Source organism: Hippoglossus stenolepis, chromosome 14, assembly GCF_022539355.2.
Source record: "Hippoglossus stenolepis isolate QCI-W04-F060 chromosome 14, HSTE1.2, whole genome shotgun sequence".
NCBI lineage: Eukaryota > Metazoa > Chordata > Actinopteri > Pleuronectiformes > Pleuronectidae > Hippoglossus > Hippoglossus stenolepis.
In genome coordinates this window covers 10,124,097-10,143,075 of record NC_061496.1, presented here as the reverse complement: position 1 = coordinate 10,143,075, position 18,979 = coordinate 10,124,097, and the positions used below count along the sequence as shown (strand labels likewise).

Sequence of the window (18,979 nt, the reverse complement as noted above, 5' to 3'; positions counted from 1 at the left end):
CTTTTCATTTGCCATTATTCTCAAATAATGTTGTATTGTTTCATCTGCCGTCTGATTTTAGATGGCATTGTTCTTATTTGCCTCTCGTCTTTGATGTTTTGTATTCAGAATTTTTTTGTTTCTGAACCACATTGTAACAGCTGTTATCGTCATTATTATTATTGTTGTTATTATCCTTTGAGGGTCACAGGAATGTCCAGTGTAGAATAATCCGGTGAAATAACAAATTAATCCCTCGGTTTTTGCTGTTCTGTTCATTTCTTTTAACTAGTTGTAATGTTTGCCTCCTTTTTCGACATATATTTGCATGTAATTATTAAAATTGGTTGTTATGAATATTTCATAAATACAAATCCCAAACAACAACACAACTTTAAAACCCAAAACTTAAGCAAAAACAGCAAAGCAGTAAAGTGCAACATATAAAAACTAACCTCAGCACAGCGGGTGGTTTTACTTCACTAAGTTGCGGCTGAGCTCCGGGGCAGTGTGGATGTTTTCCTCCGACAAATGCAGAACCGATATTCCCTCATCTAATCCTCATGCGGCAGATGAAAGGGGTTGGAGATAAGGAGTGGAACGCTGAATGTCCAAATAACCACAATTTAATGCATACAAACAATCCTTTGGGCTTCACGCACTGGGTGTATGAGTAAAGACTCTTGGGAGAAAACAGATGACAAGCAGAGTGAAGCCAAGATTAGAGGTGTAATGTTGAAGAAACCAGTTTTGCTTCATCATGTATTTACCACAGCAGAGCCTGTTGTAAACATGCTTGTTTGGAACGAGGCCTGCGTTAATGCTCTGGAGCTACTTCACAATGATGCATTGTCATTAGTGAGTCTTCCTCTAACACAATGTACTGTCACTTTTTATTGTGTGTGTGCTGGACATTGTTTTCAAAGCATTTTATATGCAGTCTATAATGCAGGGGGAAGTTTGTGTTCATTCTACCTGGTTCATCTGCAGTCAAGATGTTTATAGTGAATGTTTTTTCATAAGATGAAACTAAACTTACTTTCTTACTGTTCATGTGTGTGGCTTATATATGAGTTTGAATGATGGACTCTTTTCATACATTGCATGTCGGCTGTGTCTGTTAATCAACCGACACGATCATCAGACCCAACTTCACCACTTTTCAAAACAAAAGCCCTGTAAATTCAGCTCGATACAAAGCATTGCAACAACAAAAGGGATGTTGTGCTTCTACTTTGAAGACCACTTGCTGAAGAGGAAGTGCTTCTATGAAGGCTGTTGCCATGACGAAAATATGCGAGCATCCCAAGCACATTTTCATTAGGTGAATTGCAATTAGAATATTTTCATTGTGTTCTGTGTACAGTGAATTTCTGTACTTAGTTGTGACAGGGACCAACCACTGCCACGTCTTCTAGCAGCTAATAATACTAGTATGTCTCATGATTGTTACATCCTGTGTGTACTACAACAAAAATACTCAATGGGGTTTAGAGACCAGAGGGCCTTTTGAAAAATAAAGTCAAAAAAGGAACAAACAAGAAGCAGGAGAACAACGGCAGCGCCGACCACATCTCTCTTTGTAGTGGCCTCGCTGTTCCCCGCTGCCGCGAAACTGAAGCCTCCAGCTGCTGGGAAGGAACAAACAGGTGCTGCTCAGTTGAGCTCCAAACTGGTCTATTTGGTATCTAATCGCATTAACGGTCAGGTGCTAATGTCCTCAGGTTGACACTTTAGTTCCTCATCACTGGTAGTTGGCGAGCGAGACGTGGTTTCTGGAGCACACAATGATGGAGGTTTAAATGGAGCACGGAGCGGTGCACTCGACAGTTTGAGGTGCTGACACACGCAAACCATCAAGGCTGCAAAAGTCTTAAAAACATGCAGATGAATGAAAACAACATGTCACCAGAGCAGCTGTCTGGTGACATGCCAGCGCTGCACGAATAAACTGTGATTACTCAACCATTCATTCAGCTGTGGATGTGTTTTCGTCACATTCGCCTATTTTTACACTCAGATATTTTGCTAAAACAAAAGTTGCAAGTTCTACCAAACATCAGGGCTTCAGCTCTTCAGACAAAACAGTGTCCAGATATAGAATGAGAATGTGAAGACAGACCAAACTAAACGATGGACGCTCTGCTGGATCGTTGAATTTCATCTCTTGTATATTTTACTTAAAGGGGACATAGCATGCAAATTCCACTTTGTTAGTGCTTCTTCACGTTAATGTGGGTATCTGGCATGTCTACCAACCCAAAAACTCTGGGAAAAAAACACTTGCGCGTTTTGTTATGGTTCCTCTAAGTCAGAAATGTCATGCTTGAGCGACTCGATTGAGCGTCCTGGGTTTTGTGTCGTAACAAGGCACTGGAAGTCTCCCTACATGGCCTTGGCCCACCCCCCCACACTCGTTACGCCGGGTTTACACCGGAGGCAGCGAGGCTGCGAGGCAGCGAGGCAGCGCCGTTCCCAAGCACGCAGCCGCCTGGCTGTTCACACGGGACTCGCATTTCTCCGCGCTGTAACACTGGCACAAACACACAGAGCCCCCCCCACTCGTTACGCCGGGTTTACACCGGACGCGGAAGCGCCACTGCGAGGCAGCGCAGCGCCGTTCTCAAGCGCGCAGCCGCCTGGCTGTTCACACGGGACGTGCATTTCTCCGCACTGGTCAGCCCCATAGACTGTATATATAAGGTCAGCCCGCGATTCTGCTTTCTCCGCTTGTTGTTGTTGTGGATGGGCAGAGGGGGACATTTAATTATGTGATTGGGAAAATTAAAACTCCAGGACAACAGAAGGGGAATACAAAGTATGGGATGCATATTTGATAATTTATATCATATAAAATATGTAATTTATATCGTTTAAAATCATGGGGGGAGAGGGGGAGGGGGGAGCTGGCTCATTAGCATTTAAAGGAACAGGCACTCAAAACAGGTCACTCTGTGGAGGGCTGTTTTATACAGGGTAAAAAGGGTGCTGTTTGAAATGATCCTTGTGGTATTTTGACCAAAGTATGTTACAGACATTTCATTGAGACCCCAAGGAACCATATCAACTTGTGGTAAAATGGGCATGCTATGTCCTTTAAAGGTCTTTTTTAAAACACAATATCAAACAGACCTCAAGCGACCACAGACTTTCAACAGTTTCCAGACAAACTTATAACTCATTGACTGACAGAGGATTTCTTCCCTGAAACATTTCCCAAGTAAAATCCTTTCACAGACCAGACGTAAAACTTTCCACTCTTGATGCCAGAATCAACTTCAGTCATTAGTCTGGGAAGAAAAATTAGATGTTTTTTATAAAATCACCGAGTCTCACTGCTCGTCTGTGGAGAGATACCAGAAGGAGGAAACATGCACAGAGGTAAACATTTTTTAAACAGCTATAGGCTCAAAGAGACCTGAATAAACTTACTGTCGTCTTCTTCCTCTTCTTCTGGGGTTTCACCATGAGAAGAATCAATAAATAAGTTATTAGAATAATTCAATAAAGGAAGGTTTAAAAACCACAGGCACAGTCAGGGCAGCTACAGTTTTAGGTCCTACAAAAAACTCTCCCGACTTCCAAGGCCTCCTCCCCGGGTGTTAAATTAAGAAAAATAAGTCATGATATCATGACAATAAATAACAGCAGCAATAAATATAATAAATACAATTCACAGAAGTATATTTAGTGTTATTTGAACTGATTAAGACCACCTGAAATAAGCATTTATGCAAGATAGAGTGCTGGGGAATATATTTTAAAAATCCACACAGAACTGAATTTTAAAATGACTTTTTTAACCCTTACCTTAAGTGTTATAAAATATAACCACACTGAGATTAAAAGAAACACTCTGAGGTCAGTCAAATATCATAAAGGTGTATATGAATATATCCTTTTGTATGCATGTGTGATATAGTGCAACTCTAACCCCAAGGCAGGTCAGTGTAAAGAAGAATATTTAATCTGAATAAACAACAGATCAACAAGAGTTGAGGAAAACAGAAAATCTAAAGGACAAAAGGAACAAGAGTGGACGACAGCTGGACTCAGCAAGGAGCCGATCAGAAGCATGAGAACAAAGAACTGAGATCAGAGAGGCTAAATACCCCAGGAGAGGCAGAGATAACTGCAACAGACAATCACACAAGTGGGAAACTAGAAGACGACAGGAATTTAAACCACAAACACAACATAAAAAAACGTCAAAACAGGAAATAAAAGTTCAAACAGTCCAAAAATCCAGAAGAATCCAGTCGTTCTCAGAATGCCTGAGGTAAAAAGTTTCCAGATTTACCCTGAAATGATCATGATATGTGGGTATTTTGCATTGACATGGTGAAAATGTTTTAATACACGTCCAATATCTTTTCAAAACATTTCTCTTGTGTTGTTATTTTACTTTACTAAATCAAAAAACTAGGTTATGTCAATTACTCCAAGGTACACACATGAGGGGATAAGACATTCTTTATCTTGTGTCCTTGGCTGAGAAAATAAATTACTAACGTCAGCCTGAGAGATTCAGATCATAACATTACCGACCATTCTGAAACATTTAAATCACAATTAACTTTGCACCATTAGTCCCCAACAAGTGTGTTTGCAGTAAAACTAGTGCATCTTGTTGTACTTTTCATACTCAGATCCACAATAACCCAGTAAATTACATTATTCTTCTGTGAAGCTAAAACCTGCAAAGGATTTCCTTGACCGAATACAAGTGTTTTATTTTGAACTCACCACCGAAACACATGTCCTCTTCCAATGTCGCCTGCATCCATCATACTACTTACTCACACACACACATACAAAACCAAAAACTTTATCCCTAAAGCCCAATTCATGGTTCTCCGTCGATGCTACGACATAGGTACGCACGTAGCCTACGCACAGGGTCGAGCATCTTACTGGTCTGGTCCACATATTTACAAATTCTCTGGTGTCTCTGCTTACTCCAGAACAATGGCGAGTGTTACTAAGCGGATCGTGTTGGAGTTGGAGCTAATAGATGTTGAAGAGCAATTACGTTTTCTTAAAGAACTGCAATGAACAAAAGAAAGACGTCGTCCGTGTTCGTACCTTCAACCCAATTCAAAAATGGCGGCGAGTCAGCCGGAGATGCGATGCTACCAAGCGGACCAATCACAGCTCTTGCGGTTACATTTTTGGGGAGGTGCACGTCAGGGTACGGCATAGGGCTCTGCGTAGGGTACACGTCTACACGTAGACTACGGCGTAGCTTTGACGCAGAAGCATGAATTGGGCTTCGTCTTCACATTTGACCACATTTGACTGAAAAAATTGTAATTTTAAGGTATTTTTCCATGCATTTCCCTGAACACCAGTGTCCCCAGTAGCATTTATCCAGAGTGCTGCATTTTTCACCCAACTTAACCTTAACATGACCACTGCATTCCTAACCAGCACCTCAGAAAGGATGTTTTGCCTCACAAGGACTGAACTTTTGTCTCCCACACACACACATGTTTGTACGTCTATTTTAGTGAGGCCACTCATGGTCAATATGCATTCCGTAGCCCCTTACCCTAACACTAACCTAAACCTAATTCTAACCCTAATCCTACACACAGTTTGGGCAGCAACCCTGCATTAACTTCCATTCATTGTGGCCTAACCAAAACCCAATCCCTCGTCTAACCCGTGACTAATTCATCTTAACCAAAACCACAATTCACATCTGACCCCAAATCTTAACAAGGACCTCAGGCATAACATTTCCTCTCATGAGCACCAGGCCTTGGTCCCCATGAGGGTCAGTGTTTATGCTGGAAAAGGAGGAGTTCACACACACACACACACACACACACACACACACACACACACACACACACACACACACACACACACACACACACACACACACACACACACACACACACACACACACACACACACACACACACATACACACACACACACACACACACACACATACATCTGTGTTTCTATTTCTGTAGCCGACACACATCCATCTACAGTGCACCGGCCCTGGAGCGGGCTGCTGCCTCTTTACCCTAATGAGCTGTAAATGTGTAGAGCAGACGATATGGAGCACCAGAGCTTCGTGGGAAAACAACTGACTGAACTTTGCCTGAACTCAGCCAGCGGGTCGTACCTGTGGCAAATGCCTCCATGGAAGCAGCGCAGACACAACAAATATGTTTTATTCTGCTATTAAAAACTCGAAGCAAGGCAACAATGGATTGGACAATACGGGGACCTGGAAAAATGCCTGTAAGAGCTGCAGATGATTTTCTTTTGGTCTCCTGAAGGATGTGAACGTACCTTGAAAAGAAAATAGCTGAAAATAGAAGGTCTCCTCTCACGTCACCCCCCATCCACGTCTGCAGGCATGTTGGAGCTGACATGTAAGGGCCAATTAGATGAAAGGCAAGAGTCACATGGTTAGTACATGGTGACATCAACCTGTGTCTGTGAAGTGAGAAACATTCTTTCATCAACATTAGTATCTAAGGATATTTTACACATTTCAAACATTTCAGTGTTGACAATTTGCTTAAATGAGGCACATTGATGGGACTCATGTCATGTTTGCACAGGGACGTGAAGAGCCTCATCGTTGACCTGCAGTGCAAAGCAGCGTCCAGGTGTCATATTGTGAATTCACGTAGTTTTCGGAATAATCAGAAAAATGTGTTGCTGACTCGGCAAATTCACATGAACATTCATGGTACATTATTTGCTGACCTCATCACCTTTACATCAACATATCAACAATAATTTTAATATCAGCTCTAAAATAGAGGCTTTTAAAGTCAACTTATCAAATGTTACACTGTTAGAAAATGTGCATATGCAAACTGAATGTCCATCTCTCACAAGCGCTACAAACAATATAGCTTCTAGCCAATGCAGACATTTTGGAGCAGGCGTTTTAAATTATTTATACACCTGTAACTTCTCATCCCTTTTCTTTGCTATTGGTGTTGTTCAAATGCTCCAAACACATAAAAACAACACGTTTACAGACTCCAACTTCACAACTCTGGAAATGGGCCCTTCAGCTGATTTCAGACTGACACAATCATCAGGTTCCAATCCAGTTGCAACGTTACTTCAATATAAAAAACATTATTATTATTATGATTATGATTATCTTGATGATTATGATTATTATGATTATTATATATTAAATGCACTTGCGCTCATTTTGTGGAGGAGGACGTGTTGGTCTTAAAATGAGGTGTGGTCCGGTGTTTGTGCTTTGACTTTATGCTCTTGTCACATTTTGTGTGGCTGAGACAAAGTCAGACCCAACAAGTCCACACTGAAGAAACTACAGCAGGCAAAAGGATGAAATATCTGAAATATACAAAATGTACCTCATCACATATTTCACACTCAAAACAGAGCAATTCAAACTTATTATCAGTCACAACAGCTTCACTTCAAGTATAATATATAAATAGTTTATACTCATAATGCCACTTTCATTTTAAAATAACTTTGTTGGTCCACTGGAAAGCTCTTCATGAAGCTGCCTGGTCCCTGATATAATAATGATCTCACAGTCCAGTAACACAGAGGAGACAGTGAAGCAGTTAATGTGTTCTGTGTAACAGAGGAGGTTGTGATCTGTCTTTAAAAAGATTCATAGTTAATGAAAAATGAAGAAACTGGGCTCTCCCTATCGTACGAGACCTTAAATGGACTTTTGTTTTAGGTGAATTAAATCATATCAGCCAACATAAATAATTGAATACAAAAGCAGAGGACTCAGAGTCCAATGAAAATAAATTAATTCAATGTGATGACTAAAGAGTTTATGGGTAAATGATAAAATATGACCCAAATGATCAACTGCAAACATCCATTATAACTCACAGACTGGTTAGTGTGCTCATCTTAGTTTTTTACTTCCAAATAAAGTGGTGTTGTACAGGCCCGCTCAGCTTTTGGCTTGTTTAAAGTCGGGATGATTGTTGGTCTTATTAACCTGTTGAACCTTTTATTGTGTTGTGAAATCTCAGCACTGTCTCTGGTCCTTACCGCCTTATCATAACAGTGAGAGCCGAGGGCTGTGGCTAAGAAAACAGGTCTAAATGGTAATAAACCAAAGCTTCTCTTTCAGCAAACAACCAGACTCTATGTGACTACTTTCTATTATGTAATTTATAAAGATGAGATGATTGAGGGGCGGCACGTTGCCCCAGAGGGTTCTGGGTTCAAACCTGACGGCCAACCAGGACCTTTCTGTTTGGAGTTTGCATTTTCTCCCTGTGTCTCTGTGGGTTTTTGGGGGTATGACAGCTTCCTCTCACAGTCGACACATGCAGCTTAGGTTTAGTGTTGACACTAACTTGCCTGTGTACGGCTCGGAACAACGGACCAACAGACCTGATGGACCTGAACCATGGTGTAGTTTGTTTGCAGTGGGAGAACTTTCGGACTTTCAGACCAATTGAAACCCCCAGCCAGTCAATGTGCGACCTGTACAGGATGTACCTCTCACCCAGTGTCACCTGGGAGTGGCTCCAGACTGGATAGATAGATGGATGGATAGATGGATAGAGGGATGGATAGATGAATGGATAGATGGATAGATGGATAGATGGATAGTGTGATGGATGGATAAAGTGATAGATAGATAGATGGATAGAGGGATGGATGGATGGATGGATGGATGGATGGATGGATGGATGGATGGATGGATGGATGGATGGATGGATGGATGGATAGATGGATAGATGGATATATGGATAGATGGATGGATGATAGATGGACAGATGGATAGATGATGGATAGATGGATAGATGGATGGACAGATGGATAGATGATGGATACATGGATGGATGATGGAGCTGATGAACACACACAGACAGATTTTGATCTTCAGTGGAAGCAGTTTTTAGTAAACCTGTCACACTCAGCAGGTTCAGACTAAACAAACATCACACGGCTCCTGTTGTGTTAGTGAAACTAGAATCATGATGCATTATGGTCATTTTGAAGCTGGATTTCTCCGCTCTGCACTCCGATGGGATTTCATTGTGCTGAAGTGGACATGTTTACAGGGAGGCTCTAATGGCTCCACTGCAGATGGTTTCATGTGTCCTTAATCATGACCGTAAAATTCACTCGGAGCAGATTACACTGTAGGGTTTTTATTCTCTGCCATCATTCTCATGCTCTGTTTCCCATTACACAACCATTATCTCTATAATGCTCAGCCTATCTAACCATGAAGAGAGCGTCGCTGACATTTGAGACCAACGTCTCTTTTGGAAACAACAGTTTGTGGGAACAGTTTTCTGGACACATCATCGGACACATTTTTAAGACGTTCAGAGTTTAGAGCGCTTGGAGTTTGCAGGCCGTGGATGGTGCACTCCATCCCAGCCAAGTCATTATCTAACAGTGACTCTCTCCAGACACATTCCTTGTCCGTTTATGGGCATATGTAGAAAAAAAGACTTAACGAGAGAGATGTGCTTTTCATCTGAGCCACGGAGCCCGAATTACATCCTGCTTTAAACACTGGATCAAACACCTCAGCACAGAAACGCTTTGAGGAGCAGACGAAGACAGAGGAAATCTTTCTCTCTTCAATAGTTTGTATGTGTGTGTGTGTGTGTGTGTGTGTGTGTGTGTGTGTGTGTGTGTGTGTGTGTGAGCAGATGTAAAGTATGATCAGCTCTTTTTTTTTGATGACTGGTTTAAAAAAAATCTGACCATTAAAACTGAGAAAGATAATCTTATGCTTCATTTTAACTGAACAATTATGTGAACTGAATAATACATCAGATATTAAACATGTTTTTTATATATTATTTCAGCATATTACAGCAAAACTATAGACCCAACTGATGCAGATTTTTAGAGTCACATGCCGATACTGATATAAGGTTGTAAAACATTTTCTGATCCTGATACCTCGACCAATAAAAACATAAAAAAACTGTCAATCATTCCTTGAATGTCGTTATCAAACCCTAATGACAAGGGAATGCAAATTGAGGTTTGTTTTTTTACAGTTTAACAATAAACTGTATTATAAGTAACTATAAATAAAAAGAAAACACAAACAAAACAACATATTTTTGACATGAGATATAAACATAAATTGACCTTTTCCTCAAAATCTCACAATCAGGGCTTATTGCCAAATAGGTTCACACATATAAGGAATTGATGTGGTGTGTTTGTGCAAGCATAAACATAAAAATGTCCAAAACATAGCAAACAATATAAATATAAAACTATTATAAGCACGAGAAAAAGGATCATGCAATAGGTTGTAGACACTAGAATTCCAGTGTGTACAGTGACTGTTATTGGCCACGGAAAGTTCAACTTATTCCACTGATGAGCACAAAAATGATAATAAATCAGATGATATTTATGAGCTCTTCTCTAATGAAAGAGCTCCGGGTATCACGGCAGAAAACAAAACGAGACAAAAAGTGCACACGAACACACCGAGGCGCCATCTTGTTTTCATGCCCTGGTCCTAAACATTAGAAAATCACCTTTCGACACCTGAAGCTCAAACCATGGAGAAGAAGTGAAGAAGTGAAGAGACACTAAATATCTTGGTATTAAAACATATTCACTACAATGTGGGAAAATGCTTCCAGAAGTGATCGCTTATGACTTGGGTTTTTTTAATGGTGATTCAATTTCTTATTCAACAACAAAGCTGGTGACTGCAAACGAGTTTGTAATTTGCATCTTTAGAAATGAAGCATTGCACTTGCAAAACATTTTTCATGATCCTAGACCATAAACGTTTGTGACTAATTCCATCTCAGTCCCTCTAATATTCTATCGTTCAGCCATAACTAGAACAAGGACACTAGCATGGCTAAGTGTAGGAATGGGGCAATAACAATGTAGAGAGAAAGAAAGAGAGAGAGACGGAATAAATGTTGGTGAAAGTGAGAGAAAAGAGGGAGAGTGAGAGGGAAACTGTGGAGCAAGAGGCAGCTTCTCCTCCCTGAGCAACAGGGACCTGTTTTTTAATAGCAGCAATCCGTCAGTGGTGGAGCTCTGCTCGGACACAGATACAGAAATGATGACGGCAACATAAGACAGATTATAGGAAATAACGGCACAAGGGCATAAACACAGGAGCAGTGTCACAGCTCAGCTTTAAAATGCCAGCGTTCAGTGCTGGAGCAGGCCGTCCCCACAGGAACAACAGGAATAATAAGTAAGTAATGCAGCAATTTCAGCAAGAAACTCAAATATGTAACTGTAGAGTGAAGCAGAATTTGTTGTATTTGTGTATTTACATCATCAACAGGTTTTTAAATACACAGATTCCTTGTTTTGCTGTGTTGAGAATAACAAGGTAAAACTTATCACAAAGCAAATCCAATAATAGTCTAGTGTCCCTGGAGAGGACGATGCGTTTCAACACGTCATCTGTGTTAATCTCTTATTTAATTGAATCACCTCTGTGGTTATGATGAAAGTGGAAGCACCACATGATGTCCAGCAGATGGCAGCAGAGGCATTTGAGAGAACAATCAGAGGCCTCACTTTTCTGAAAGGGAAGAAGAAGCAGCATTTAGTCAAACCCCAGTTTGGAGAGAGAAGAGATTTAAAGTGTAATGAAACCAGTAAAATGATTTTTATTAGCTGGAGTCTTGTGTTTTCAAATGGTTTAAACTTGTGTAATTTATCTGTCTATTTATCCGTCCATCCATCCATCTGCTTTGCTTTGCCCATCAACGTCACCCCGGTGCTTTATGGGCCCGTGCTTGAGTCATGGTGGTGACATTCAGTGATAATGATTTGACAGGTAGATGGAGCAGATCCATCACTTTTACTCAGAGAATAACCTGAGGTGGGAACAGATCCCGTCGTCTCTGCGTTTTATTTATTTATTACGGCTCCTCGGCCGCTCATCTACATGTCGGGGATCTCGAGGCGGGGCCGCGTTCCTCCTGTGAATCAGTAGGCATGAGGCGTGGCCTCCCTCCAACACCTCTACTCTCCTGGCTGAAGTTCAAATGTCGATAAATCTCTTATTATAAAAAAAGATAGTCATAAACACCTAATGGTCTGTCATGAATATTTTAGAGCCCTGGATATCTTACAGAAATGACCTCTGGAAAACCACAACCTTAACGCGGCACATCTGAGACGGATCACCTCCCCACGCCAGGGCCCGTCTTCCCGCTTCTCTCTTTTTGTCGTGGCACGATTTTGGATTGATTTGTCATTTGCGACAGAAAGAGCTTGGCCACGGGGCTGTGGATAATCCAATTTATCGCTTTGCCATTTATTACAAATTTCTGTGGCTTTTGGGTCCACTGTCACATCGATTCGTTGATTGCTTGCTTAGCTGGGTCCTAATGAGCTGCTGTCTGAATCACTGCATAATCGCCGCCCTAATTCACTTCCCCGCCTATACCCTGGCACTCGCTCGGCTGGCTCGCCACTATTAGGAAAGAATGGACTGAGAGCACGGATCTCTGCGCAGACAATTAGGAACGTCACCCTTGAAACGGGAGTGTCGTTCTTTTATGTTTTACCCTTTAATCAACGAGGGTCCCTCCATCGACGAGCTGCTTCCGGTGCCGAGGAACTCCACTCTGCATCTTCTGCAGGTTTCCCAGAGTCTGAGCCCTTGAAGTCATTGGAATGGTTCATTACACCAAGATTAGGTTCTTCAGCCTCAACATTTTTTATGATTGAATCAAAGATAATGCGTAAACTTTAAGTACGCATGCTGCTTTGACTGTAATAATGACGTTTTCTTACACATTTTCAATATCTTGTCTGGATTGCAGTGCACTGTGACTACAACAGCCGTCACCTCCACTACATCCATGCATTGTCTTCCGAGGTAACCACACAAGCACAATCCCCCCACACGTCCCCTGGCCACACTTCAGAGCTCTTCCTGGGGGATCCCGAGGCGTTCCCAGGCCAGTTAACACGTTTAATCCCTGCAGTGAATTCTGGGTCCACCCCGGGGTCCCCTCCCGGTTGGGGCGTGCCCGGTAAACTCTTCCAACTACAACAGCCATTATATTTGCTGGATTTCCTCAAATGCGCTTTTCAGAAAAGTTAATTATTCCCCACCCTCTTGTCTTCCGCCCCCGTGCTTACATGTTTAGTCTTGGTATCAATAATTACACTGTAATTTGCAGGCTGTAATTTTTAAGGCGAGCGAGAGGCAAACACAGAAAGATTTGGCTGCAACACACCTTTCATTTGCAGACATTGTAGAGAGAGAGAGAGAGCAAAATACCACCAGGTGAAGGTCTACCTCTCCGACACTAAGGGCCTGCGTGGGTGGCATTTATCTAGCATGATGAGGGGCTCAAGGACACAGGAGGTGTTTGTGAGGAGGGCTGGTGGATAAATGTAGGAGGAAGGTAAACAAGACGTCTCTGGACAAAAGGAACAGACCACTTGTCCTTTGAGACCTCGTGTAGCACAGACGTGGCACAATTGAAGTCTAGCAGCAACAGAACTCTCGATTTGCATATTAAACACCAGCGGAATCGCGCCGTCCCACAATAAAATAAAAATAAATCACAAGCCGAAGGATTTTCAGACAACATTTCTTTAATACAAAGTCAACATATCTACATACACAGTGGCTTTAAACCAATTATTGTTTCAGTTAGAATTAACAGTTTGAAAGTGATAGCACTTGGCCCTCATACAAAGGAAAGACTATTTTTGCCGGTTCTTTTTCCTGTCGCCGGTATGTTCTGTTTATGTTCTACTCTTTTTGATGTCATTTTTTTGTTTTTTTTGTTAGTGATGTTTTTTCTGTTTGTTAGTCCCTCCCCCGCCCAAATATTCGGCGACGTATTCCAGGAAAACTGTTTTCAAAAGTCTAGCATCTTTACATGAAGTCAAAATTGTTTACACATTGCACAAGCTTCCAAAGACTTCCTCGGGTTTCGGTTTTGCCGTGCCGCCAACCCACCCCCCCCTTTTTTAACCAGTCTTTTCAGAAGTGAGTTCCAGAAGTCCTCAGATGGTTTTAGATTTTTAGTTCGTTGTGAAACATATCAAGTTTCCCACTGTTCAGAAGTGATGTGCTGAAAATGACGATTTGCAGCAAGTGTTTTTTTTTGGTTGTCTTGGGCTTCCGTTGGTTGCACCGCACTGCTTGTGTTTCACTTGAGCCCCGATTTCTTTCTGCATCCCATAACGAAACATGGTGGAACGGAAAAAGAAAAAAGCACAGATGATTCTATACAACTGCAACTGAACTGTTTCTGGCCTTTAGCTGAGCTGCGCTCTTCCGCCTGCCAATAGTATATTCGTGGTTTAAACCGTGTCATATTCGGTAGTTTGGACAGCTGGGAATCTTTTTGAGGTGGTTTGTGGGAAACTGAAGGAATGAGAAACACCCTTGGGTGCTACTGCTTCTCACAGCAGTGGAGGAATTAAGAGTCTACGCCTGTTTTTGTAGGAATTAGGACTTTGGAGGTGTAATTATATAAACACAACCAGTTTCTAGAGTTTTTGGAGCCCTCTGGTTGCAGAGAGGTTTAACTCAAGCTAATGCCAGGGCAAGAAAAAAGTCCTTGTCCACTTTACGGATGAGAAACGCAACCGACCCTTGAATTGACGTTTGATTAACAATTCAAGCGGTCAGAAGATGGAGTGGCTGAACCTCTCGGCAGATCACTGAAGCGGATTTCCTGCCCTCACTGAGGCGAGTGAAGTTTCCCAGTTTAAGAGGTGAAATTAAAGGCTGATGTTAAAAAAATAAAAGGGAGAGGTAATTAAAGACTATTGGGAGCAGGGCTGGAGAAAGGAGGAGAGAAAACAGGCTTTACAAACACCAGGAAGTCAGATATGAGCAGAAACTCAAAGTCTTTGCAGTTCTTGGCCCATTTAAAGTTTGAGATCTTCAGGGTCAAATGATACAAATACATATAATCTATATATTTGTTTATTTACAGGTATATTCTAGATCATAGTGTTTATCTAACAAAATGAATGACCACATTATGTCGGAAAAAAATAAACGTTAAAGCAAAAAAGAGAAAGATCATTAGATTTTCCCTTGAAAGCTGTGAGGGTCGTAGTCTGTACACGGTCGTCCGAGGTACAGTCAAAAAGGTCAGTTATGAAATTTTTGATTAGATATTTTATAGACCAGTTGATCAACAGTTGCTCAAAAATAAAATAAGAAAATCTAAAGAATACTAATGCCTACAAGTTAATGACAATAAAGAATCTCAGCAAGGTTTAAAAAAAATGGCGTCTCCTCATCGGCACAGAATCCAGAATCGGGCAGAAGTTAAACATTGGTGAGCGGAGGCAGAGGAATCAGATCTAATCAACCCTCTGCTTCTTCTAAAGAAACACACAAGGTTTAAGAATAAAAATCAAATGAAGTTACAAACAAAATAAAATAATAAAAACCCATTATATCATGAAACATGAGCACTGGCTGGTATAAAAAAAGATGATGAGGAGAAAAAATTGAATTCATACTAAGTGTCTGGATATACTTTTATATTCTGCTTTTAAATATATATGTATGTGAGTGTGCATTTATTTATGTATATAGAAATACATACATATATGCGCACTTACGCACACTGACATGTTATATGTTTCTACAGTGAAAAAATAGAATGTCTTTTAACGTAATATGAACAAATAAGCATCTCGTCCTCTCCGGCTAATTTTAAAAAATGTGATACAACATCTCTGTTAAAAAACTAAACCCAAAAAAGAAAAAGAAAATAAAAAGTCAACTATGTAATGTAAAATAAGTTGTCATAATACAACATTAATGTTCCATAATGTTACAATAACAATAAGGCTTTTTTGGAAATAAGAAAAGATTACACACAGTTCTGTCCTTTGCTCTGGTCTTTGTGCACAACCACCGGAAACCTTCGTCCACACCAAAGCGCTGATCTCAAAATAAAAACCTGGTTATTTCAAAAAGCTTCTTTTAAACTGTCAGACATTAACATTAGTGCGTCAACCTGCAGTTGTTTTTGGGGTATTTTGTTTCAAGTTTCTTCTCGTTTAGTTTTTCCTTAGGGATGTGCAAGTAAAGTATGTAGTACCAAAGAATTTCATTATCACATCATGGCCGTTGAGATCCGCGTCACCCACAGAGACATCGTCTATAAAACGAGGACGAAAAAAATAAAAAATAAAAAGAAAGCGTCTACTTTTGTTTATCCAACTGTCACCAAACACATACAGTGGAACTAGAAGGCCAATTCTTCAATCACATGAACGTAAAGCTTTGTAACTGCAACAGGCCTCTGCCGCTCTCGAGAGTCTTACACAATGAAATACATGATTATAGAGGAGGCTGGAAACAAAAGGAGGTCTTGGAGAAGTCCGGTGGAACCAGGATGTCGAGTGGATGGGCTTCTTCGCGTCACGTCCGCCCCGGGGGTGCGAGCGGTGAGCAGAGCTGGCATCTTTTTTGTTTGTCACTTTCCTCTCCCTCAAGAGTCACACGTACAGCATACACAATATAAGCAGCATGTTTGGTTTGACAGAAAAAAAAGATACAAAATAAAAAGAGAATTCCTTTAAAAGACACAAAAGAAAAAGTTCCAAACGATGATGAGCATTGGTCACTGTACACAAAGAAAGCCCCGAACCCTTATTCGGCAATCCTTGTTTGGGTGTTCCGTTCGTTCCAAAGCTTCCAGATTTATCTCTCACTCACGACGGTGGGTGTGGACACCTAAGCTCCATGATGCAATGGTTCCAAAGAGAGGGAGTGATTGTAAAAGATCATGGGACACGGTTGCCATTTCTCCCAGTTCGGCCGCAGCTTCCTGTAAAGGCAAGGTTCCCCCCCCCACCCCTTCCCGGATTCTCCTGGGGCACCTATTCACTGTAAATACATTGTGGTACAACGTCACTGAGGCCTCCACCTGGCTTAAGATACTGATTTTGCACAAGTTCACAATTCAAGAAACTAACTGAGCGTAAGATACTGTGTGTGTGTTGCCGCTTTCTTTCCGGCAACTACTGACAATGGCTCCTCGAGAACAGGCCGTCACGTGATGTATACATGATAGTTGAGTGTTACTCAGATCATTGGTGGAACAGTGTTAAACTCAAGATCTTGCTGATGCCTCATGGGGGCGTTCTCGTGCTTTTTTACGTCTTCTCGATGTTTTGTTTCGTCCCATCATGTTTGTGTGACCAGAGTTTGGGGGAGAACCATTCGTGTTCACACGGGCAAACCTCGATTTTGGTCATTTCTCTGGATACCACTCGCAACATGTGTTGATAGAAATACTTGAACCCCTTTCACACCCAGTCATATCAAAAAAACAAGAAAGTCCCCCCGTCTTGGCTACATCCATCTGCCTCGCGCTGATTTTCGCTGTCGCCTTCTCCTTCATCACCTGTAGCTTGTTGCCGTTGTATCACGGAGATATTTTTGAGAAGAGAAAATGTCCACGAATGTTTACAATGTCCTCCACATTGAAACACTTGAGGTAAGGTAAGCAGTCTGACACTTTGATCGATTCCCGCCCCACCAGCTTGAGCCACAGCGTCCGTTCTCCTCTCCTGACGAGGATTCTCCTCTCTTGATGATGGGCAAATGTTTCCTCGCTTCCTCGAGAAGAGTTAATCGGGTTGGAATTTAAAATCTAATCTAACTTTGTTGGGCGTCATCTACAATGGGATCCTGTTTGGTGTGTCTGAACCGGCTGCGTTCTGCAGGTCGTCGTTTTAAATTTCAAAGTTTCTATGGCTCAGGAGACTGTTGTGGGGTGGGGGTGGGGGCGACAGGATTCTGGGGGGGGGGTGGGAGAGATGGCTTTTTACGTTGCATAGTGATCAAAGCTTCCTAAGTACTCCAGAGCTGCGTGGTAGCAGAATTGGTACTCATCCTGTAGGGGGAAACAGACGAAATAACACATCAGGAATAAGTCTCAACAGGAGATGATCAATTTCAGACAATTATAAAAAACTAATACTTAAGACGTGAGAACTGGTATTTAATATTCACTGCAAAGAGGGATACTTCAAGTTTGTTTGTGTGTTAGTTGGTTTTATTATATATTTTTTGTGAATTCTTCAAGAAATAATGCAGAGATCTTTATGGAAAACAACCAGGCATGTGTGAAATGATAATGATTTGGATGTTGTTAATCAAAATGAATATTTAAATATTATATGTTTATTCAGTTACTGTACGGTGACAAATATTCTTTTAAACTACATCAGAGAATGGATACGTAGCTTGCTTTTAATGTTTTCTCTGCACATGGTGTATGTGTCTGATCTCAATATGCAATATGGCAAATTGGCAAATGAGTCCCCTGTTAGATTTGTGTCTGTGTGACCTCTGACCTCAGTCTGGACCATGGCCGGCCTCTGTGTCCGGAGCATCTTCACTGTCTGGAAGATATCGACCACGCCTTCGTAGCGCATTCTCTCCAGTACGATGCTGAGGGTGATGAAGACTCCAGTCCTGCCCACGCCAGCACTGCAAACACAGGATCAGAAAATCAATGAATAAGGATATAAATCTCGTTGCTTTGACACAGGGACGATGGATCGTTCGTTGTCGAGGGAACTTTTCTTTCTTTTGCTCATTGAGGTCCTCTAGCACATTATCCTGTATGCACTTTGTCGTCCAATGGTGTACATTAGTTTTATAAAGAACTGAAAAATAAGAGTCTGGATTTTGTCACAAAAACCTTGCACAATGGCAGCTCTGTACTCGTTGAAAGCGCAGATAGCCAAAGATCCTGTCGAAGGCCGACGCAACAATGGCGAGGATGCGACGCTGTGATTCCACTTTTACTGAGCGCCCGTATTCCGGTCGAACACAAAGCGATCCCTCAAGGACGCACAGACGCATCATGCACACAAACAACTGAGCAAACATTTTGTCTCATTGAGCCCCCCTCCTCCCATGTGTAAGGGGAAAAAAAATAAAAAACCTCAGCCTGCTGCCACTGCCGCTTTCCAGAAATACAGACTGAGTCTTAACTCTGATCCTGAAATACTTGAGAGCTGCCTCTCT

The 18,979-nt window shown here is 41.5% G+C and overlaps 1 protein-coding gene across 17 annotated transcripts in view; it reads right to left on the bottom strand.

Annotated features, from left to right (window-relative positions):
- Positions 1-13,533: 13,533 nt before the first annotated feature.
- ptprsa (protein tyrosine phosphatase receptor type Sa) overlaps positions 13,534-18,979 on the bottom strand; it is a 236,053-nt gene continuing 230,607 nt past the window's right edge. For all 17 annotated transcript variants that reach the window (XM_035176120.2, XM_035176128.2, XM_035176122.2 and 14 more), the window contains 2 exons: positions 18,301-18,436; positions 13,534-17,837 (listed from right to left, as the gene is read on the bottom strand). In XM_035176120.2, the coding sequence (XP_035032011.1) occupies positions 17,769-17,837; positions 18,301-18,436 (205 nt within the window). In that variant the 3' untranslated portion in view covers positions 13,534-17,768. The remainder of the gene's footprint in view (positions 17,838-18,300; positions 18,437-18,979) is intronic.